This window comes from Pan troglodytes, chromosome 3 (assembly GCF_028858775.2).
Source record: "Pan troglodytes isolate AG18354 chromosome 3, NHGRI_mPanTro3-v2.0_pri, whole genome shotgun sequence".
NCBI classification, from domain to species: Eukaryota; Metazoa; Chordata; class Mammalia; order Primates; family Hominidae; genus Pan; species Pan troglodytes.
Window position 1 is genome coordinate 39671524 of NC_072401.2, and position 25149 is coordinate 39696672.

General features: G+C 40.7%; 1 protein-coding gene across 4 annotated transcripts in view; it reads right to left on the reverse strand.

The window, feature by feature from the left end:
• RFC1 (replication factor C subunit 1) overlaps positions 1-24369 on the reverse strand; it is a 77546-nt gene extending 53177 nt beyond the window's left edge. For 2 of the 4 annotated variants that reach the window (XM_009447518.4, XM_001140765.6), the window contains exons 1-4: positions 24083-24369; positions 9234-9362; positions 3329-3404; positions 283-405 (exon numbers count right to left, since the gene is read on the reverse strand). In XM_009447518.4, the coding sequence (XP_009445793.1) occupies positions 283-405; positions 3329-3404; positions 9234-9362; positions 24083-24085 (331 nt within the window). In that variant the 5' untranslated portion in view covers positions 24086-24369. The remainder of the gene's footprint in view (positions 1-282; positions 406-3328; positions 3405-9233; positions 9363-24082) is intronic. The other 2 variants (XM_054682837.2, XM_054682836.2) reach the window with 1 other exon arrangement.
• Between the last annotated feature and the right edge of the window lie 780 nt (positions 24370-25149).

Here is a 25149-nt window from a genome sequence, read left to right on the forward strand (position 1 = left end):
AACAACCCAATACTATTTTAATATGTGATTCAAGATTAAGCTTCAACTTATATGATTCAATACAAGCACTTAAAAAAAATTCCAAGAGCAATTTCCCTGTAATTGGTCCTTAATCTACTGGAAATGCAAAAGATGATCCCAGCCTTCCCTGACAAATAAAACTCAACAAAGCAAAAAGGCAGTAGAAATTCCATTCAAAGTGAAGGAGGTACATTTAGACACCAACAAAAAACTCAAGAACATAACACACACGGCATCTCATATACCACAATGCAACCTCACCTGTTTCTGAAATGTATGTAACAGGATCCTGCCGTGAAATTTTACCAGGTTTAGAAGATACTGGCAGTTTTTCTGGTGGCTTTTTGGCATTTTTTACCTGCAACGTCTCCTCTGACTCTGAATCTGTATGTGAGAGAAAAATAAAACAAAACTTTGAAAAGAACTATTATAATATAGTGCATGTTTAAAGTAGTCACGGTGAACCAATTCCTCAAGGTCTTTTTCAAGGCACATGTCTTCTGTGAATTCTCACAGGTTACTTTTACTCAGTGTTAAGCCTATGTATTAGTTTCCTATTCCAGCTATAATAAATGACCACAAACTTAGTGGCTTAAAACAACTAAGCCACTAAATTTATTATCTTCCAGTTCTGGAGGTTAGATAGATGGCAAATATGGGTCTCACTGGGCCAGTCAAGGTACCAGCAGGGCTATGTTCCTTTCTGAATACTCTAAGAAAGAATTTTATTTGCCTTTTCCAGTCTCTAGTGGATGCCAGCATTCTTGGCTCAAAGACCCTTCCTCCATCTTCAAAGCCAGCAACATCAAGCGAAAGCCCTCACGTTGCCATCTCCCGGATCCTCTAATCTTCCTCCACAGTTAATCTCACTCTCTAAACCCTTTTTCTACCTCCCTATTCCTTGTGACTACACTGAGCCCATCCAAATAACCCAGGATAATCTCCCCATTTTTTTTTCTTTTTTGAGACGGAGTCTCGCTCTGTTGTGGAGTGCAGTGGCGTGATCTCAGCTCACTGCAACCTCTGCCTTCCAGGTTCAAGCGATTCTCCTGCCTCAGACTCCTGAGTAGCTGGGACTACAGGCGCGTGCCACCACGCCCAGATAATTTTTGTATTTTTAGTAGAGACAGGGTTTTACTATGTTGGCCAGGCTGGTCTGGAAATCCTGACCTCAAGTGATCCGCCCACCTCAGCCTCCAAAAGTGCTGGGATTACAGGCAAGAGCCACCACGCCTGGCCTAATCTCCCTATTTTTAAGGTCATCTGATTAGCCATCTTAACACCATCTGTAACTTTTACTTCCCTTTGCCATATAACCTAATATAGTCACAGGTTCTAGGAATTAGGCTGTGGATATCTTTTGGGGCCATTATTCTGTCTACCACAGCCTAATCTCCCAGGGCACTTAAATATAAATCAGAACAAAGTGTGAGTACCTGGCACAGTGCCTGGTACAAAATAGATGTTTCATAAACTTTAGTGTCCTTCCTCTTCCCCTGCACCATGCATTTATAAATCCTGTAACACTGTAGTAAACTGTATCAAACAAATGTCCAGTTTCCCAACAAACAAAACTCCTGAGGAAGAGGAACGCGTACTTCTTTCAAATTCTTTACAATATAGAGCAATAAAAGGCACAGAGTAAACACTTAAGTACTTTCAGAATTCAGAACCTTTGATAGTACTGTGAAAATTTTGACAATCCTTCTTTAGGCACATTTTTTATTTTAAGAATTCACACCAGAAGGCCGGGTGTGGTGGCTCATGCCTGTAATCCCAACACTTTGGGAGGCCGAGGCAGGCAAAATCACCTGAGGTCAGGAGTTCGAGACCAGCCTGGCCAACATGGTGAAACCCCTTTTCTACTAAAAGCTACAAAAATTAGCTGGGCATGGTGGTGGGCACCTGTAATCCCAGCTACTTGGGAGGCTGAGGCAGGAGAATCGCTTGAACCCAGGAGACAGAGGTTACACTGACCCAAGATCATGCCATTGCACTCCAGCCTGGGTGACAGAGCAAAATTCTGTCTCAAAAAAAAAAAAAAAAATTCACACCAGATAAAAATAAAACAGAAAGAGAGAATTAATACAGCAGATCTTATCCACAAAAGCAAAAACTGAAACTTTCTGAATTCTACCATTTTACCATCATTCTGTGCATCATAAAAGGCATGCAAAAAAATTCATGTTCCCTATTTTAAAATTACGTTCAAAGAAAAGCCTTTAAATTGTGTTTATTCCTTTTTAAATGCAACCCAAAAAAGCCAGATCTTTCAATAAAGCACAAAAATTAAATTTTAGATCTTTGCTTTAAAAACAGTATTCTAAGGCACTATTTTTCAAATTTAACTTCCAACAACCTCAACTGGAAAAGAAATTAATACAAGTATTTTAAAAAATAATAGGGCCAGAGGCTCATGCCTGTAATCCCAAGACTTTGAGAGGCCGAGGAAGGCGAATTGTTTGAGGCCAGGAGTTTGAGACCAGCCTTGTCTACGTGGTGAAACCCCATCTCTACTAAAATTATAAAATTTCATCTCTACTAAAATTATAAAAATTAGCTAGATGTGGTGCTGCACGCCTGTGGTTCCAGCTACAGGTGGCCAAAGCGCAAGAATCGCTTGAACCTGTTGCAGTGAGCCAAGATCGCACCACTGCACTCCAACCTGGGCAACAGGGCAAGACTGTCTCTAAATAAATTAATTAAATTAAATAAAAACACATATATCACATTCAAAATAAGTTTGACAAATGCTGCATACTATATCACTTTCTGAAGGAATCTTTAATACAAACATATTTTGGTTCTGATAAGTTCTATAATAAAATTGTTTGAAATTTTACTTGAGCATACAGTCCTCTTCTCACAGGACTTATTAACATCTCAGAGAGCTATGTATCTCAGAACATAGTTTATTTATTTATTTATAATTTTTTTGTTTTTTCTTGAGACAAAGTCTCACTACCCAGATTGGAGTGCAGTGGCGATCTTGGCTCACTGCAACCTCTGCCTCTGGGGTTCAAGCAATTCTCATATCTCAGCCTCCTGAGTAGCTGGGATTGCAGGCGCGTGCCACCACGCCCAGCTAATTTTTGTATTTTTAACAGAGAAGGGGTTTCACCATGTTGGCCAGGCTGGTCTCGAACTCCTGACCTCAAGTCATCTGCCTGCCTTTGCCTCCCAAAGTGCTGCGATTGCGATTACAGGCATGAGCCACCACACCCATCCTTAGAACATAGTTTAAAGCACTGTTCTAAGGGATATACAATAACTTTAAAACTTTAAAGCTCCTCAGAAGAAATATTACCTGAATCATAGATGATCCTCTTTTTCTTGCTTGGTTGCTTTTGTTTGAAGTCATCCTCTTTACGGGAGCTATTTACCTATAAACATCACAATATAATTAGAACATAAAGAAGCCTATATAACTATTTTTTTTTTTGAGACGGGGTCTCACTCTGTCATCCAGGCTGGAGCGCAGTGGTGCGATCTCGGCTCACTGCAAGCTCCGCCTCCCAGGTTCACGCCATTCTCCTGCCTCAGCCTTCTGAGTAGCTGGGACTACAGAAACCTGCCACAATGCCCGGCTAATTTTTTGTATTTTTAGTAGAGACGGGGCTATCCTTTTTTCTCGTTAGATTTCGGCTCAGTCGTTTTAACCAGGGGGAATTTTGCATCCCCGCCCCCCAGAAGGCATTTGTCAATGTCTAGAAACATTTTTACTTGTCACAAATGGGGGTAGGGAGGTTTACTGTCATGTAACAGGTAGATCAGGGATGCTACTAAACATCCTACAATGCACAGGACAGTCCTCCACAACAAAGAATTCTCCAGCCTAAACTGTCAGTAATATACCCTTATTGGCTAAAAATAGGCCAGACAGTAACTGTACGACAATGGGAAAAAAATAATTACAGAAAACACTATATTATTATTCAGCTCCACTTTCAACACTAATCTATGTATACAACAAAGAATAAAAGGATATCAGATATTACAAGGCAAGTGCTTCCTGAAAATGAAACGACAGAAACAGGAATAAATGCTAAGCTAGTGGCCTACCACTAGCCAATGCCTGTTAGGAAACTAAATAGAACCAGCCAGGCTCAGTGGCTCACGCCTGTCATCCCAACACTTTGGGAGGCCGAGGCGGGCAGATCACCTGAAGTCAGGAGTTCAAGACCAGCCTGACCAACATGGAGAAACTCCATCTCTACTAAAAATACAAAATTAGCCAGGCATGGTGGTGCATGCCTGTAATCCCAGCTACTCGGAAGGCTGAGGCAGGAGAATCGCTTGAACCTGGGGGGCAGAGGTTGCAGTAAGCCAAGATCACGCCATTGCATGCCAGCCTGGGCAACAAGAACAAAATTCCGTCTCAAAAAAAAAAAAAAGTACTAAATAAAACCAATGCAAAAGGTATTATTATAAATTTTGTAGTTAAACATCACATTTCTAACATATTCAAATTTTCTCAGAAAACATCAAGAAGGCAGACAGTGAAAAAACTGATTGTAATCAATTATAAGGTAGAAACAGAAACTATTTCTATCCATTATAATAAAACTTCAAAAACATAAGAACAATCAACTAGCTTGCAAGAAAATGGAACAAATGAGCAATTATAATTTATATATACCACTGGATCAAGGACAGAGTCAGAATCAACTACACCTCAAAAGTAAGAGAAGAAGGTATCAAGTAAAGGAGAAAGCCACAGAAAGAAATCCCAAATTCTGCCTGTAAACTTTACCCAAATCTCTGGCTATCTCCTGAATTATACATATGTGGAACAACTCCTACAGCTTAGCTAAGGTTAAAAGAATTGAATAAAGATTTCAGCTGCTGCCCGTTACAGGGGAGGCAAGAGTTTGGAGCTTGAGTACAGCCAAGATCAATGCCTGATAAACCAAAAGAATCAACACTCTTTGAAGGAATATAACAGGATCCAAAGTTCCTACACTGTTATCATTCACAATGTCCAAGATAAATCCAAAATAACTAGAACATGCAAAGAGGAAATGTGACCTGTGGAGGCTAATTTCATATGTGAACCTGACTGAATGACAAGATGTCCAGATATTTGGTCAAACATCATATTAGGTGTTTCTACAAGGGTGTTTTTGAATGAGCTTAATATTTAAATCAATTGACTAAGTAAAGCAGACTGCCCTCCCTAATGGCATTAAGCCTCATCTAATCAGCTGAAAGCCTGAAAAGAACAAAGGCCAACCCTCTGCTGAATGAGAGGGAATTCCTCCTGCCCGACTGCCTTAGAGCTGGGACATCTCTGGGACACTTTCTTCCTGCCGTTGGACTCCAGCTAAAACATCAGCTCTACCAATTCTTGGTAATAAATCTCTCTATGTATACACACATACATCCTATTGGTTCTGTTTCTCTACAGAACTCTGACTGTATAATACAGATTTTGGTACCAAGAAATGGGGTACTACTATAAAACAAACAAACAAAAACAAAACAAAACCTAAAATACAGAAGTGACTTTGGAATTGGGGAGAGGCTAGACGTTTTCTAGCATGTAGAAAAAGCCTAGACTGTCATGAAGGAACTGCTGGTAGAAATATGAACGTTAAATGTAATAACAATGAGAGCTGACGAAGAGAAGAGCTAGAGAAGAAGCCTCTTTCATCTCAGAGAATACATACATCATCATGAACAGAATGTTGGTATAAATATGAATGTTAAAGGCCAACCTGGTAAGATTTTACATGGAAATGAGAAAGAGATTATTGGAAATTGGAAGAAAGACAATTCTTATTATAAAGTGGCACAGAACTTGGCCAAGTTGTGTCCTAGTGCTTTGTGAAAGATGGAACCTGTGAATGATGAAATCAGATATTTAGCTGAGGAGATTTCAAAGCAAAATCTTGAAGATGCGGCCTGAGTCCTCCTGACTGCTTGTAGTCAAATGCAAAACGGAAGAGATGAACTAAAGAAGAAACCGGTCAGCCAAAAGGGACCAGAACTTGAAGATTTGTAAAATTCTCAGCCTGTTCATATTTCAAAAAATGAAAAAGCAAGTTCTAGGCCAGGTGTGGTGGCTCACGCCTGTAATCCCAGCACTTTGGGAGACAGGCCAATCACTTCAGGTCAGGAGTTTGAGACCAGCCTGGCCAATATGGTAAAACCCCATCTCTAGGAAAAATACAAAAAATTAGCTGGACATGGTGGCACGCGACTATAGTCCCAGCTACTCAGGAGGCTGAGGCAGGAGATTCACTTGAACCTGGGAGGCAGAGGTTGCAGTGAGCCGAGATTGCGCCACTGCACTCCAGTCTGGGCAACAGAGCAAGACTCTGTTTCAAAAAAGAAAAGAAAAAAGAAAAGAAAAAGAGAATATTCTAAAGAGAATAGCAAGGGTGTAGCTGGAGTATCATTTGATAAAGAGATTATGGGATTATACAGGCAAAAACACTGTCCATTTGAATTGAAGAGGATGGAGAAAGGACAAAACGAAAGAAGGCTGTCAGACTTCTGAGATTCCAGTGACAGGACAACACAGCTATTCTTCAAGAAAAGGGAAGAATGGCCCCAAAAGCAATTCAGAGATCAACCATCAGAACTGCCTCTTCAAAAGATGGAGCTTGGTTTCAACAGATGAGACAGCCACCACCCAAAGCCTTGTGGGCAGGATGGCCCAGCAGAGCTGCAGAAGCAGGACAGCTGCCTGTGGCTGTGGGGGTAGGGCCACTAACCCAGTGGGACTAGAGGGCAGGGCATCAAGCCAAAGAGTATTATTTTCAAGGCTTATGTTCTGATTGAATTTGCCTTGCTAGGTTTTGGACTTGTTTGGGATCCATCACCCCTCCCTCCCTTCTGATTTCTCCTCTTTGGAATGGTAATGTCTATCCTATATGTCTGTTCTACTATCATATTTTAGAAGCACATTCCTTTTCTGGTTTCACAGGTTCACAGCAAAAGAGAAATTTTCCCTCACGATGATTCATACCTCAATATCACCCATATCTGATTTGGATGATATTGACATGAGACTGTGGACTTCAGACTTGATGCTGAAATGAGTTAAGACTTTGGGGGCTGTTATGATGGAATGAATGTATTTTCCATGCAAGAAGGACATAAATTCTGGGTGGCCATGGATGGAATGTTATATCCTGAATGTCTGTGTCCCCAAAATTCACATGTTGAAGCCCTAACCCTCAGGGTGGCTATATTTGGAGTTGGAACCTCTAAACAAGTAATTAAGGATAAATAAGGTCGTAGGGGTGGGGCTCTGATCTGACAGGATTCACATTCTAGAAGAACAGACACCAGAGTGCTCATCCAATCTCTATCTCTCTTTCTCCACCAGTGCTTAATCTCTCTCTCCACCCATATGCACTAAGAAGAGGCTATGTGAGGACAACACGAGGAGGCGGCCATGTACAAAGCAGGAAAAAGGCCCTCACCAGACACCTAATCAGCCATTACCATCTATTTTGTAGTATTTTGCCATGGTGGCCTGAACTAACACATGACCCAAAGAATCAGGACAAAAGGCACTTAATGAAGACCAATCTTGATACAACACAGATGTCAGAATTAGCAGATAAGAATTTTAAAGCAGCTACTAGGCCAGGCACAGTGGCTCACACCTGTAATCCCAGCACTTCAGGAGGCCGAGGCAGGTAGATCACCTGAGATCGGGAGTTTGAGACCAGCCTGGCCAATATGGAGAAACCCCAACTCTACTAAAAATACAAAATTAGCCGGGCATGGGGGCTCATGCCTAAAATCCCAGCTACTTGGGAGGCTGAGGCAGGAGAATCGCTTGAACCCAGGGGGCAGAGGTTGCGGTGAGCCGAGATCGTGCCATTGCACTCCAACCTGGAAAATGAGAGCAAAACTCCATCTCGAAATAAAAACTAAAGCAGCTACTATAATTACACTCAAGGACATAAAAGAGAGAAATTAAAGCTACAAAAAAGAAACAAATGAAAATTCTAGAATTAAAAAATACAATATGTAAAATAAAAATTCACTAGATAGCCTTAACAGTAAATTGGTGATAAAAGAAGAATCAATGAACTTAAAGACAGAAAAAGAGAAAGTACTCAATCTGAAAAAAAGACTGATAAAAATGAACAAGGCTCAATGATCCGTGAGACAATATCAAAACTCTAACGTTTATGTAATTGTAATTCAAGAAGAGAGAGAATGAGGCAGAAAAAATATTTGAAGAAATTATAGTAAAATGTTCCCAATTTTGATAAAAGATATAAATTTACAGATTAAAGAAGCTCAGAAACCAAAAATGGGATAAACAAAAGAAAACCACACTCAGGTAAGCCATAGTCAAACTGCTGAATACCAAAAATTAAAAAATTATTTAATGAACCATGAGAAAAACAACACACATGAGAAAACAATATCAATGACTGGAGGCATCTCATCAGATAAACTAGAAGCCAAAAAACAGTGGAACATCTTTAAAAGGCTTAAGTTTTTTAAAAAACAGTCAACCCAAAATTCCATATCCAGCAAAAATAACCTTCAAGAATGAAGGCAAAATAAAGACATTTTCAGATTAACAAGAACTTATAGAGGTTTATCACCAACAGACCTACACTACAAAAAATGCTAAACAAAATTCTTCAAGTTGAAAGAAAATGATATTAGATGAAAACTCAGATCTTCAGTGAGAAATGAAAAGCATCAGAAATAGCAAATACGTGCATAAAATAAAAACAGCAATTTTTGCCTTAATTTTTTAAAAAAATACACAACTATTTAAAGCAAAATTACATTGAATTGTGCAGTATTAACATATGTAGGTGTAATATATATGACAACTAGGGCATAAAGAATGGAGTGAATGGCTGGCACGGTGGCTCACGCCTGTAATCTCAGCACTTTGGGAGGCCAAGGCGGGCAGATCACGAGGTCAGGAGATCAAGACCATCCTGGCTAACACGGTGAAACCCCGTCTCTACTAAAAAATAGAAAAAATTAGCTGGGTGTGGTGGCAGGTGCCTGTAGTCCCAGCTACTCGGGAGACTGAGGCAGGAGAATGGCATGGACCCAGGAGGCGGAGCTTGCAGTCTGCCGAGATTGCACCACTGCACTCCAGCCTGGGCGACAGAGCAAGACTCTGTCTCAGAAAAAAAAAAAAAAAAAAAAAAAAAACTTATAAGAACTGAGTTTATTTTACATTTCATTCAATGCAAAATTCTATCCAGAAAACTAACCTTGATTTCCTTTATTCCTTTCTTTGCTTTTAAAGTTTCTTCATCAGACTTTGTTTTCTCATTCTTCTTTACTGTTTCACTTACAAGTTTCTTTCCACCTGGTATTACTCCAAAGAATTTCCGAATGTCCTAAAAGCAAAAAACAGGAGATTCATGAATAAACATTAACTGCATAAAATTATAATTTCAATTGTAAGATGGGACAGCTTTATATACACACTGGGTTACCCTGAGTAATTTTTCCATACCAAGATAGTTCCACGAATATAGTAGCTTTCTTTTCATGTGCAAAAGTTAACTGATAACTTTACCTGAGTTAAGAATAATTTGTCGGCCAGGCGCGGTGGCTCACGCCTGTAATCCCTCCACTTTGGGAGGCCGAGGTGGGTGGATCACTTGAGGTCAGGAGTTCGAGACCAGCCTGGCCAACATGGTGAAACCCCGTTTCTACTAAAAATACAAAAAATTAGCTGGGCATGGTGGCAGGTGCCTGTAATTCCAGCTACTTGGGAGTCTGAGGCAGGAGAATTGCTTGAACCCAGGAGGCAGAGGTTGCAGTAAGCCCAGGTCACACCACTGCACTCCAGCCTGCCTGGATGACAAAGCAAGACTCTGTCTCTAAAAAAAAAAAAAAAAGAATAATTTGTCTAATAAAAAGTAATATAAATTCTCAGAATCAGGCCAAAAACAGGCCAAAATAAGCAAGTGATATTTTTGCTAATGACATCAGAGTTATTAAAGAGGCAAGTGGCAGTTACTTATTATTGATCATACATGCACATACACATCCACATCCCATCATCCCAGGCATAGCTGGGGAGAAGACAAAGTTGGAGAATATGATCCTTGTCTGTGGAACATATACTCCAGTATGAAAGAAGAATAACTCTCACAACCCTAATCATTCCTGGCAACTAAAAAGCTTCAAATTGTTTTCTTTTATATGATTTTTCAACATCCTGAAGAAAAAAAACCTTTGATGCTTATTACAATATGCTCTTTAATTACCCGTGTTAAACAACAGAATTCAAATTAATCACACTGAAACATTTACAATGTAATTTACAATTAAAATCACTCACTTTTCCTAACCTTTGGATAGTCTTCCCCACCTCTCTAAAATTTAGTTTAAGAAACTGTGGTATAGAGGAAAGGGAACAGACCTTAGAATCAGAAGCCTTAATTCAAATCTGTGCTCTAGTGCTTTTTACCTGTGTGATCTTGGGCAAGCTACTTTATCTGTTTTCTCCTCAGTAAAGTGGGACTAATACTGACCCTTTATGTGGATTAATTATGCATCTACCACAATTCTGGCCCAGTAAAAATCTTACCCTCACCTCATTTCTGAACTATCATCCCTTCATATTACTGAAACACTCTGTTTATCATTATATCTGCTTATAGAGAAGGGTATAAGAAGAAAAAATAATGAGAATGTAGGATCTGAATTCCAAAGAACTGGATTTAAGAACCACCTGTATCATTTTCCCTCTTCCTATCCTTGATGGTTGTAATCACCAGTTTTTATCACTTTTTATCCCTACAACCTACCTCTCTTTATTGCATAAGAGAAATGCCTATAAAAGTACTTTGTAAAGTGTTAAGAAAAGTTAGCAATTATTTCCTAGATCCTGACAATAATTGTCATACTCTTACAATGTCAAAAATCCCAAATAAGTGTGACACACACACACACACACACACACACACACACAAATAACTTTGTGGCTAAGCCAATAAACAAAGCAGATAATTGAAGTACATAGCATGTTAAATAATTTTTTTAAGGCCAGGTAAGGTAGCTCATGCCTATAATCCCAGTACTTTAGGAGGCCAATGCGAAAGGATCACTTGAGGCCAGGAGTTCAAGACCAGCCTGGTCAACATGGTGAAATCCCATTTCTACTAAAAATATGAAAATTAGCCAGGCACGGTGGCGCATGCCTATAATCCACCTGCTCTGAAGACTGGAGCACGAGAATCGCTTGAACTTGGGAGGCAGAAGTTGCAGTGTGGCGAGATTGCACCACTGCACTCCAGCCTGGGCGACAGAACAAGACTGTCTCAAAAAAAAAAAATAAATAAAAATAAAAAAAAAGATTAAAGACTTCTCTGGCTTTATATCCTCTTTTGTAAAATCTCCTAGTTACAAATCCATCCTAATTAAGTCTAAGTTTAAAAGATACTGCTTACAGAATGGGTGTCTCAGCTATGAAACTGAAGACATCTGTATCAGATGCTAAAGAGGAGAAGAACAATAAAGAAAACCACAGTCTTCCCTATAATTACAGAGAATCAAGTCTGAGGCTGACAACTACTTTATTGCTTCTGGAGCAAATGAGTTTCGTATCAGTTTCACTTCTGAAATTACACAGTGATTCTTCACTCAAACAATCATGACTGTTCTAAGTGAGCTCATAGATGGAAACATTTTAAAAATAAAAAGTAGTGATTGTTTAAACACATACACACAAAGACAGAGTGATAGTGCATGTGTGCCATGGAAATAACCAAACTGTAAATTAATAATCTGGTTAAAGCAAGTGGTGGTTTTCAACCCATTTTCGGACCAAAAATGCTTAAAACTGAGAAGAGAAAGAAAACAAAATGTAATTCAGGAAACAGAGCCACTGTTAACATTGATCTGTCTGGTTTTTGTACAAAAATCTGCACTGCCACTCCTTAGCACTGTTACACCATTTCCTCCCTACGTAATTATTTCCACTCACATCCTCCTTTCTTTCCCTTTGCATTACTTTACCCTACTCCCCTAAACTCCCCCATACTCTGATGGCAACGTAAGAGTTAAAGAAATTGCAGCATCGTAACCTAACTCAGTATACACTAAAAATCAAAGCTTTTAGAAAATAATTTTCATCAGAATGGAAGCCATTCTACTCATACTTTTTTAGAACTATCTCCAGTGTGAGCAGCCATCTGGGGTATAAACATCTAAGAGACAAAGGTCAGCAATTTGTCCTTAATTTATAGCACGTGACTTCACCTGACTCTTCCAATTAACATTTGCTGTCCAGTGTTCTAGACCTTCAAAGACTTCATGAAATGCAGAAAAACAAGTCTAACTCCCAAATAATGAATCTAAACACTTCTCTTGCCTGCACAGAATAATTCTTGTTGAGCATATGAGTGGAGAAAGGAACAAATATTTAAATTTATTTTTCAATCTTGGCAAGTGGAAGACCCTCAAAGCAGAACATCAAGGCCAGAAACCATCCCTAAAGAAAGGCAGATTTTACTACACAAAAAGTGCCATAAACAAAATTAAAATGCAAGCAACAGAGCTGGGCACTGTGGTGCACACCTACAGTCCCAGGTACCAGACAGGCTGAGACAAGAGGATTGCTTGAACCCAGGAGTTCAAGTTCAACCTGGACAACATAGTGAAACTATCTCAAAAAAAAAACAAAAAAAAGCAACTAACTTAAAAATATCTACAACAGGCTGGACGCAGTGGCTCACGCCTGTAATCCCGGCACTTTGGAGGCCGAGGCAGTTGGACTGCTTGAGACCAGCAGTTTGAGACCAGCCTGGCCAATACAGCAAAACCCCATCTCCACTAAAAATACAAAAATTGGCCATGTGTGGTGGCGCACGCCTGTAATCCTAGCTACTCAGGGGGCTGAGGCACAAGAATCGCTTGAACCTGGGAGGCAGATGTTGCAGTGAGCCAAGAATGCCCCTTTGCACTCCAGTCTGGGCGACAGAGCGACACTCATCTCAAAAAAATAAAATAAAATAAATATATATATATATATATATACACACACACACACACACACACAACAGGCCAGGTGTGGTGGCTCACACCTGTAATCCCAACACTTTGAGAGGCCAAGGCGGGAGGATCATTTGAGCCCAAGAGTTTAATACCAGCCAGGGCAACACAGGGAGACCCCCATCACTACAAATAAAAAAAAAAAAAATTCAGCCTAGTGTAGTGACACATGCCTGCATGCCTGTAGTCCCAGCTACTCAGGAGGCTGGGGTGGCACTTGTGCGCCAAGAGTTTGAGGCTGCAGTGAGCCATGACCATCACACCACTGTACTCCAGCCTGGGCAACAGAGCAATAACCTATCTTAAAACACACACACACACACAAAACATGTAAAAGGGTTCCTACAAATCAATAAAAGATAACCTAACCAATAGAAAAAATAAATAAAAGCTCCTAATAGGCAAAGTATAAAAGAAATGCAAATAGCCAACACACATAAAAAATGCTAGATGTCACAAATAAGCAGATAAGTTAAAACTTGATCATTTTCCCCTAAGTTTTAGAAGACTGATAATGCCCATATCTGTCAAGGATGTGGGGAAACAGATGCTCACGCACTATACTGCTGATAAAAGTGAAAACTGGTATAATCTTGGCCGGGCGCAATGGCTAACCCCTGTAATCCCAGCACTTTGGGAGGCCGAGGTGAGTGGATCACGAGGTCAAGAGATCGAGACCATCCTGGCCAACATGGTGAAACCCCATCTCTACTAAAAATACAAAAATTAGCTGGGCATGGTGGCACACACCTGTAGTCCCAGCTACTTGGGAAGCTGAGGCAGGAAAACCGCTTGAACCTGGGAGGTGGAGGCTGCAGTGAGCCAAGATCATGCCACTGCACTCCAGCCTGGTGACAGAGCGAGACTTCACCTCAAAAAAAAACAAAAAAAAACTGGTATAACCTTTATGGAAGGCAATCTAGCCACACTTACCAAAATTTTAAAGGTACATACCCTTTGCCCAGTAATTTCATTTCTAAAAGAAATGGTAGGCAGGGCGTGATGGCTTACGCCTGTAATCCCAGCACTTTGGGAGGCCAAGGCGGGTGGATTACGAGGTCAGGAGTTCCAGACTGGCCTGACCAACATGGCAAAACCCCATCTCTACTAAAAATACAAAAATTAGCCGAGCTTGGTGGTACGTGCCTGTAATCCCAGCTACTCAGGAGGCTGAGGCAGGAGAACGGCTTGAGCCCAGGAAGTGGAGGGTGCAGTGGGCCAAGATCACGCCACTGCACTCCAGCCTGGGGAAAAAGTGCAAAACTCCGTCTTAAAAACAAAAAAATTCATTGAACACATGAACGGTTATTTCTCAGGCCACTGACTTCACAACTGCACTCAGAAAGAGAGGTTCTTGATTATGTAAACCAAAATTAATGGTAGATTTGTTTTTAAAGATTATGTATTAAAAGAATCTTTAATTGGAATTAACTTTGTGCTATGACTTTACCTAAGAAATTTTAAGAAGGTATTAAATTAATGCTGATTATATATTATTTCTGAGCTAAGTTAATAAAACTGAGTTTCTATAATTGATTTTCTGTTACTCTCATATTAAAACATTGTGGCTACAAAAAACAAAAATATACTTTCACTTTTAGTAGGACATTTCCTCTTCTTTAAAATTTATTTTAAGTCAAACAAATAACTTTTTTAAAGAAATAGGAAATATCTCTAGATTTATAATTGATGTTACTAATTTAACAGTCTAGCATGGGTCTCAAAAACTTCTCTGAGGAAAACACTGGTGAGTGAAATATAAGTGTGGTCTGAAAAACCTTTGAACAGTAACAAGTTCTAGCTAGGAAGAATTTTAAGAGCCCGCATCAACTTTTTTCATTCAATCATTCATTTATCCATTCAAGAAATATTTACTCAGAGCCTTTTATGGACCAAGAACTATTTTTGATGCTTGGGATAAACAAAACAGGCTAGGTCTCTGTTCTTGTGAAGCTTTCATTCTACTTTCTGTTCCTAATCTTTCTTTAATCCATCTTTAGAAAACAAAGCACAGCATAGAAAAGAAAGAACAGATGAAATAGAGCACACTGAGAATAGAAACTACTTCCCCTACTCACCCCAGTACCTGTTAAGTCTACCTGAGAGGCCACTCCCATGACAGCAAAAAGACCCATTTCTACTGCTGTTGTGGCAAGAGGGAAGTATAAGATTCTGAAGTCATAATATTTACTATCATTGAGCTTTAGACTATGCATTCAATGAAATACTCTATCACAGAAGTTTCCAGGTACCTGATCCAAAAATACAAATCAACACAGGCATATTAAAATAGCAAATGGAAATAATTATCTAATTTAAGTTTAAAAAGCATCTTTTCATACCTGCATAACTGGGATAACTAAAGCATTTGAGACTGTTTATGCCTGATCCAATGGTTTATTTCAGAATTTTGACATTTTCACCAGGGCTAATGTACTCCGATTATGGTTTTTATTCATCCAGGAGCTAACTTTTTTTTTTTTTTTCCTTGAGACAGAGTCTTGCACTGTCGCCCAGGCTGGAGTGCAGTGGGGCGATTTCAGCTCACTGCAACCTCCAACTCCCAGGTTCATGCAGTTGTCCTGCCTCAGCCTCCCAAGTAGCTGGGATTACAGGTGCCCATCACCATACCCAGCTAATTTTTCTGTATTTTTAGTAGGGACAGGGTTTCACTATGTTGGCCAGGCTGGTCTCAAACTCCTGACCTCATGATCCACCTCCCAAAGTGCCAGGATTACAGGCGTGAGCCACAGCGCCCGGCCCAGAAGCTAGCTTTTTACAACTGACTTCTGAGCCAAAAAAATCAAATTTAAACTACTTAAATGAACACAGAAATAAAGTCCAACTGGGCCAAGCGCAGTGGCTCACACCTGTAATCCCAGCATTTTGGGAGGCCAAGGCGGGTGGATCACCTGAGGTTGGGAGTTCGAGACCAGCCTGACCAACATGGAGAAACCCTGTCTCTACTTAAAAATACAAAAATAGCCACGCATGGTGGTGCACACCTGTAATCCCAGCTATTCGGGAGGCTGAGACAGGAGAATCACTTGAACCTGGGAGGCGGAGGTTGCAGTGAGCTGAGATCGCACCATTGCACTCCAGCCTGGCCAAGAGCAAAATTCCGTTTCAAAAAAAAAGAAATTAAGTCCAAACTGAAAATAGACCTACAACATAATAAAATAACTGTATTTCTCTAGGCAATATTATTTGTCACTAAGTGTTTTAATAGCTTAGATATAAAGTCATGCAACAGTGCAAGAGATGTTTTTATACCAGGAAGTTTTACCTTCTAGTTTATTTGTATTTTTAGTGGAAATATAAAGTTCACTTGTAATTATTCATTCCTCTAATATTTGTGGAAAACGCACCGTGAGCCACACGCTATATGGCAGTTCCCTCTCCTTGTGACCCCTGCCCTTACAGAGCTTATATGCTAGTGAAGGAAGTTGTCAACACCTGCAACAAGTTGCTCATTTATTAAAATAAGCCAAAATGTGTGCCAAGGAAACAAAGCAGGTGCTCTCCCACTAATCATGCCAATTGTTTTTATGCTTTTGTGGATGAAAGCTACACATATTTTCCACGGAAATATGAAAAAACAAACATATGCACAAAACTTTGTATCCAATGTTAGGGGTTTTCCCCTAAAGCCTATTGGGAACCCCAAGTCAAAACTCCAGAACCACACACTCACACTGTACGAACTAACTCACACCTACTTAACCCCAGTACCACTTATGTACATACCAATACTTCTAAATCTTGTGTCTGTTTCTCCAGACCAGCTCTGAATTCCATATTTACGCAGCCAACATGCAGCCAAATCCATCTCTGTGCAAATCTCCCAAAGGTGCCTCCAACTAATAATGTTCTGAACTAAATTTATCTTCAGCTGGGACCTGCTTCTCTCCCTTTATTCCCCATCTCCATGCATAGCACCACCATTTACCCAAAACAGAAACATGGCCACTGCTTTTCCTCCTCCCTCTAGCCCTCCACCTAATCATCCAACCTAAACCATCTCCCAAATACTGCTGTCTTCTCCCCTCTATTCCCACTGCCACTGCCTCGATTCAGGACTTCGTTTGTTTACTTAACACAACTTTCTAGAGGCCTCACTCTGTGCCATGCAATGATTTGAGCACTTTTAAAATATAAAGTCATTCAGCCCATCAATCAACAAGTAGAGAAAGAAACTGTGGGAGATATATATATACAATGGAATACTACTCAATCATAAAAAGGAATGAATTAATGGCATTCGCAGTAACCCAGATGGGACTGGAAACTATTATTCTAAGTGAAGTAACTCAGGAATGGAAAACCAAACATTGTATATTCTCACTCACCCATAAGTGGGAGCTAAGCTATGAGGATGCAAAGGCATAAGAATAATACAATACGTGGTGGCTCACGCCTGTAATCCCAGCACTTTAGGAGGCCGAGGCGGGTGGATCATGAGGTCAGGAGATCGAGACCATCATGGCTAACACGGTGAAACCCCATCTCTACTAAAAATACAAAAAATTAGCCAGGCATGGTGGCGGGCGCCTGTAGTCCCAGCTACTCAGGAGGCTGAGGCAGGAGAATGGCATGAAGCCCGGAGGCGGACCTTGCAGTGAGCCAAGATTGCGCCACTGCACTCCAGCCTGGGTGATAGAGCAAGACTCTGTCTCAAAAAAAAAAAAAAGAATAATACAATGGACTCTGGGGAGTCAGGGAAACGGTGGGAAGGAAGTGAGGGATAAAAGACTACAAACTGGATTCATACCTACTACTTGGGTGATGGGTGCACCAAAATCTCACAAATTGCCACTAAAAGAACTTACTCATGTAACCAAATACCACCTGTTCCCCAAAAACCCATGGAAATAAAAAATTTAAAAATAATAATAAATAAATAAAAATGAAGGCAACACAAAAATGTTTTCTTTTTTTGGCCGGGTGCAGTGGCTGACACCTTAATTGCAGCACTTTGGGAGGCCAAGGCGAGTGGATCGCTTGAGGTCAGGAGTTTGAGACCAGCCTGGCCAACGTGGTGAAACCCCATCACTACTAAAAATACAAAAATCGGCCAGGTGCGGTGGTGGCTCACCCCTGTAATCCCAGCACTTTGGGAGGCCAAGGCGGGCAGATTACTAGAGGTCAGGAGTTTGAGAACAGCCTGGCCAATATGGGGAAACCCCGTCTCTACTAAAAATACAAAAAAATTAGCCAGACGTAGTCCCAGCTATTTGGGAGGCTGAGGCAAGCAAATCGCTTGAACCCGGGCGGCAGTGGTTGGCGGTGAGCCAAGGTCGCGCCACTGCACTCCAGCCTGGGTGACAGGGCGAGACTCCATCTTTATACAAAATAAAATAAAATAAAATAAAATAAAATAAAATACAAAAATCAGCCTGGCATGGTGGCGAGCACCTGCAGTCCCAGCTACTTGGGAGGCTGAGGCAGGAGAATTGCTTGAACCTGGGAAGCGGAGGTTGCAGTGAGCTGAGACTGTACCACTGCACTCCAGCCTGGACAACAGAGCGAGACTCTGTCTCAAAAAAAAAAAAGGAGAGAAAGCAAATTATGTCACTGTGTTCATTTTATCTTTGAAGAGTACACAGTTTTATGCAAAATAAGTACCGCAGTATGCTGCAGAGCGGTTGACAAAATATTGTATTTTGGTTTTACTTCTCTATTTTGAAAGTAATAAAGAAATATAAGTATTTCTGGTTAATATTTTAAAACAGCCCACCAAATCCATGAGCAGAAATGGATTATCATCAACATACTTCACAAAAGTCTATCCAAGTACAAAAATCTTTTATCCTGAAAACCAATAAAATGCAAAATCATATATCTGAATAAAATATATAATGATTTAACTGGTGGGAACACAGAAAAAAAATCATGAAATAATTGTAAAGTATTTAAGCCAGGCGCGATGGCTCACGCCTGTAATCCCAGCACTTTGGGAGGCTGAGACGGGCAGATTACCTGAGGCCAGGAGCTCGAGACCAGCCTGGCCAACAGGACAAAACCCCGTCTCTGCTAAAAACAGAAAAATTAGTCAGGTGTGGTGGCACATGCCTATAATCCCAGCTACTTGGGAGGCTGAGGCAGGAGTATCACTTGAACTTGGGAGGTGGAGGTTGCAGTGAGCTGAGATCACGCCACCACACTCCAGCCTGGGTAACAGCGAGACTCCGTTTCAATCAATCAATCAATCAATCAATCAATAAAATATTTAAAATTATACTAAGGCCTTATACCTTGGAAGCAAAAAGTAAGTGGTTGGAGGGCTTTCCCCCTAAAATCAGGAAAAAGTATGTCTGCTCTTGCCACTTGTACTCAATGTTGTCGAGTTTCTAGCAAAAGAATTAGGCAATAAAATGAAATAAAAGACATCTACATTGAACAAGAAGTAAACCCATGTGTTTACAGATGAAACAATCTTACAGAAAAACATAAGAAATCCACTAAAAAATTTAGAATAATGAGTTCAGCAAGGATACAAGATCAATATACAAAAATCAATTGTATTTCTGTATACTTTTGCAATAAACAATCCAAAAATAAAATTAGGAAAGCAGTTCCAGCTGGGCGTGGTGGCTCAAGCCTGTAATCCCAGCACTTTGGGAGGCCGAGGCGGGCTGATCACGAGGTCAGGAGATTGAGACCATGGTAAAACCCCGTCTCTACTAAAAATACAAAAAAAAATTAGCCGGGTGCAGTGGCGGGCGCCTGTAGTCCCAGCTACTCGGGAGGCTGAGGCCGGAGAACGGGGTGAACCCGGGAGGCGGAGCTTGCAGTGAGCTGAGATGGTGCCACTGCACCCCAGCATGGGCAACAGAGCGAGACTGTCTCAAAAAAAAAAAAAAAAGAAACCAGCTCCATTTAAAAAATCACCAAAAAGAATAAAATACTTACGAATATATTTAACAAATGAAGTGTAAAACTCATACTGTGAAAAACTACAAAATACTATTTAAACAAACTGAAGACCTAAACAAATGAAGGCATCCCACATTCATGGATCGGAAGATGTAATATTGTTAAGATGGCAATATTCCCTAAATTGACCTACAGATTCAATAAATTCCCTATCAAAATTCCATGTGGCATCTTTGCTGATTCTAAAATTCATATAGAAATTCAAGGAAATGGAATAGCCAAGACAATCCTGAAAAAGAACAAAGGTGGAGGACATACTTCCTGACTTCAAAAATTATGACAAAGCCACAGTAACACAGTGTGTTGCTGGCATTTAGATAGACATATAGATCAATGGAACAGAACTGGGAGTTTAGAAATCAACTCTCGCATTTACAGTCAACTGATTTTTGACAAGGGTGCCAAGATAATTCAATGGAGAAAGAAGAGTCTTTTCAAAAAATGGTTCTGGGACAACTAATGTCCACATACAAAAGAATAAAATTGGACCTCTATACTTCACACCCTATATAAAAATTAACTCAAAAATGGATAAAAGTCCTAAATGTAAGAGCTAAAACTACAAAGCTCTTAAGCATAAATCTTCATGACCTTGGATTAGGCAAGAGAAACTTAAATGATGAAAAAAAGACAGACATGCAAGGATGTGGAGGAAGAGTATTTCAAAGAAAGAAAATAGCAACAAAAGCCCGGAGAGAAACAGAACCAACCTAATACACTCAAAAGACAGAGAGAGAAAATCAGAGAGGTAGGTAGGGGCCTTAGAGGCCAAGTTCAGGTACATATGCATGGCAAAAGCATATTATTTGGCAAAAGCTATATTATAATAAAGTCGAGCACTTCTCCAGGGAGAGCATTCCACATAGTAAACCATGATGTGAAAGTTGCCTGCCTCTCGGAGTGGAGCAATGAAACAGTTCAGACCACAATTTATTTAAACTGACCTCACAGCTCTTCAAACAGCTGTTCCTTAAGTCTCATGTGTGTTTAATTCAATCTTATGCATATTTTCAATAATTATACCAACCAATTAATTATATATGCTGACTTCTTAAAAATGGCATCTCTCAGGTTTTATTCACATTTTGTGCAAACAATTAAATCTCAGTGAAATTCAAATTGTCTACATGGCTTCTTTATTTCTTTTATTTTTAATTTTCTTTCTATTCCTTTAGTAGATAATATATTTACATGGTTCAAATTTCAAAAGGGTAAAAAGTCCCCCTCTTATCCTGCCTCTCAGACACATATTTCCCATCTCTGGAGGCAACAAATGTTATCAGTTGGTTCCTTCCGTATCTTTCCAGAGAGATTTTATATTTTGGCAATTGTTTCATATCACAGTATAAAGTTTTCTCATTTTTATAAAGGTTGCACAGTATTCCATTGTGTGAATACACATACTTTATTTCTTTATTGATAACTTTTAATTGGAATTTTTGCTTTCAATGCAGCTCCCAGGGCAAGAGCTGTCTATGGATGGGCTTCAGAAGATAAGTGAATAGGCCAGGCACAGTGGTTCATGCCTGTAACCCCGGCACTTTAAGAGGCTGAGGCAGGTGGATCAACTTGAGGCCAGGAGTTCAAGACCAGGCTGGCCAACATGGTGAAACTTCATCTCTACTAAAAATAAACAAATAAAATAGCTGAACATGGTGGCACACACCTGTAATCCCAGCTACCAGGGAGGCTGAGGCACAAGAATCGCTTAAACCTGGTAGGCAGAGGTTGCAGTGAGCCAAGACTGCATACTGCACTCCAGCCTGGGCAACACAGCAAGACTCTCAAAAAAAAAAAAAGAAGAAGAAGAAGAAGATGATAAGTGAACAGGCCAGGCACAGTGGCTCACGCCTGTAATCTCAATGCTTTGGGAGGCCAGGGTGGAAGGATCGCTTGTATCCCGGAATTAGAGACGGCAGTGAGCTATCATCACACCACTGCACTCCAGCCTGGGCAACAGAGCAAGACCTTGCCTTTAAAAAAAAAAAAAGAAGAAGAAGAAGATAGGTCAATCCCTTAAAATGGTGTGTATATGACCATATGCATTTCTCCGGGCAGAAAATTTGCATATCATTCACTGTATTTATCAAAGGAAACTATAACTGAAACAAAGATTGAGAACTACTGTCCTTCATACCCAATGACACAGTCTGAGGGAAAGAAAAAAAAAAAGAACTACTGTCTTATAACTTTGCACAGGTGTTCAATAAACATTTGTTGAATCAATTTTAGTCTAGGGTTTTGCTAATTGTTGCACTAGAGACTGGAGGGCTAAATTAAATATCAGTATAATACAAAATTCTTATCCACCTCATAGAATGTTTACCCATTAACAACAAAACTGACCAATTTGACCTATTTCTTTTCTGAGAAGAGGTCTATTTTTTATCTGCACCATGAACAGGAGTACTAAAGAAAGAAAAGAACCAAAAGTAAAAGCACCTGAATGATCAAAAGTTGACCACACAAGCACCATAAATGACAGAGGAATCTACCATGCCTCTTAAAATCTATGTAACTTTCCATAGAGTCCTTTCTGAGAAAATAGATCATTGGTAGCTGTGTAGTTGCCTAACATGCCAGGCACCAGAACCAGAACGGAAGCTTTACCTATACATCTTGCTTAATCCCCAAAACAATCACTATGGCAGCTATTATTTTCCCCTCTTTTACTGATAAGGAAACAGAGGCTTAAAGAGATTAAACTTAAGCTATTTACTTGCCCAAGACCATGTAACTATTAAACTAGACTATACTAACATAGTAATATAACTATGAATTAATATATAAACCATTAAACTAAAATATTACCACGTTCTTCATCTTCAAGACTCCAAATCTCAAGCTTCCAAAATACCACAGTGCTTTGGCCTCCAAAATGTAATGATGATCATTATAGGGAAGTAGTATAACGTGGTGGTCAGAAACACCAAGATTCTAATTCTAGTTCAACCACCTACTAGTTATATGATACACTGTTTAAATTCCAAAAAGGTGCTTGCACCATCTGTAAAACTGCATCGATATGGGTTGAAATGAAAAAGAAAAAAAAAAAAACCATGGAAAACCAACAGTTCACATATTGACCTAAAGAAGATGCTTGGTACAAGGTAGCTACTATCATTACTGTTGCCCTTTTTTGAGAAGAAACACAAAGGCCTGCAACGTTTCCCAGTGTGGCATAAAATTTTCACCCCCCCCTAGAATGTTGTCACTGTGACACGTTGACCAATGATTGAAAAATATTATATCGGATTGTTAAGTATCTTCTAGCTTAATGAACATTTTAAATGGTCCTTTAAAAATATTTCAAACACAGAGCCATATCCATTGCCATACCATCAGGAATGTCTGCTTTGCTGGCTGCATAATCATTTCACTTTCAATTTGTTTGAACATTTTATCCAGAATTATGCAGTGAGGCTTGGGTTTTTTTCAGATTTTAAACATCAGGTGGTAAGAGGATGACAGCTGTCAAATGTCTTGCATCTGTTTCTATTCGCTGTACTTCTTTTTCCTAGTAAGCCAAGTTATCCTTTTGACTCCTATGAACTCATCTAAACAAAATAAAATATCCTCTCCATGCCCTCGGTCTCAACACCGCTCAGGTGATCGTTAATGACGAGCGGAGATGAGACGAGCTGAGCTGTTAATGATAAAAGTTTAAGGCCCTACACAACATATTCCCTAAGAAAGAAAAGTTTGTTACATTCTTCTCCCTCGTGACCCAAAGCTTGAAATCCACGCTTTAGGCAGTACTCAAACTGAGGTTCGGGCAACGCCGAACAAGAAAATAACTTTACCAATGCGTCCCAAAACCACCATCCCTCCTCTCTTCCTTTCTCCCTTCCCCCAAGAGTGGGGGGCGGGGGGGGAAGTGCAAGTACACGTAGCAACAAAATCCCTGCGCGCTGGCTGCCGCCCAGAGCCGGAGCCCGCGATGCAATGAAAGTTTTGCGTCCAGTGCCCGGTGTGCGGCCCCTTTTCTGCCTTTGCTAGCCTCCGGAACCACCCACCGCCATCCTCCCCCACCCTGCATACCAGCAGTGCCCGGTCCACACCAGGCCTGCAAAGCCCCCCCAGACCCCGAGCCGCACGGCCTCCCCCAGCGGCTCACCATCGCAGCCCCAGGATGAAGGCGCTGGCTGGCTGGCGGGTGGGCCGGTTGAGGAATCCGTTATCGGAGCTCAGGATCCATTCGCGCCAACAACTTCTCCCGCGAAGTGCAAGAAGGCGAAGACGGTGGCGCGCGGTGATGACGTCAGGAGGCCCGAGCTTTGCTTCCGTCCCGCCCAGAGGCGGGAGGTGCGACGCCTGCCCAGGTGCTGCCCCGAGGGCAGGCGGGCCGCTGACATCGAGAGGAACCACGGTGCTTTGGTGTGAGCTCGGTTTTTGGCGGGGGCGCTAAAGTAGGGGGATCCGATATTGGTTTCCTTGGCAGGCGGGGTACCCAAGTACCTCCCGGTTACACGTCTGGACAACGCACTTCCGTACAGTAACTTTGAAAAGTTTTTACTACCAACTTTAGTAAGATAAATGTTTTAGCTGTGGGTTTTACATATTATGTATAAATATCTATTCTGTAATAAGGTTTCATCAAGAGGCCGGACGCGGTGGCTCACCCCTGTAATCCCAGCACTTTGGGAGGCCGAGGCGGGTGGGTCACCTGAGGTCAGGAGTTCGAGACCACCTGACCAATGTGGTGAAACCCCGTCTCTACTAAAAATACAAAATTAGCCAGGGGGTGGTGACGTGTGCCTGTAGTCCCAGCTACTCGGGAGACTGAGACAGGAGAATTGCTTGAACCCAGGAGGCAGAGGTGCAGTGAGCCGAGATCGAGCTACTGCCCTTTAGCCTGGGCGACAGAGCGAAACTCCGCCTCAAAAAAAAGAAAAGATACCGAAAGCTTTGGAGTAAACCAGTTTTATATGAATAGATTAGCAATTGAATCGTGGAATACAATGAAACATTTGCGTACGGTTTCAAGAGAAAAATTAGACCATAAAGAGTTCAATGGAGAAAGCAGTATCTCCAGCTTTGGCTCTAGCTACACTTTTGAAATTCTCACCCATCCACCCCCTGTTGGGTCTTGCGCTTTATGACACCCACATTTCTAGGGCGAAAGATAGAAGAGCCTGGAATACAACAGAGGCTGAGCATTGACAGCTTGTATTTATTAAACGC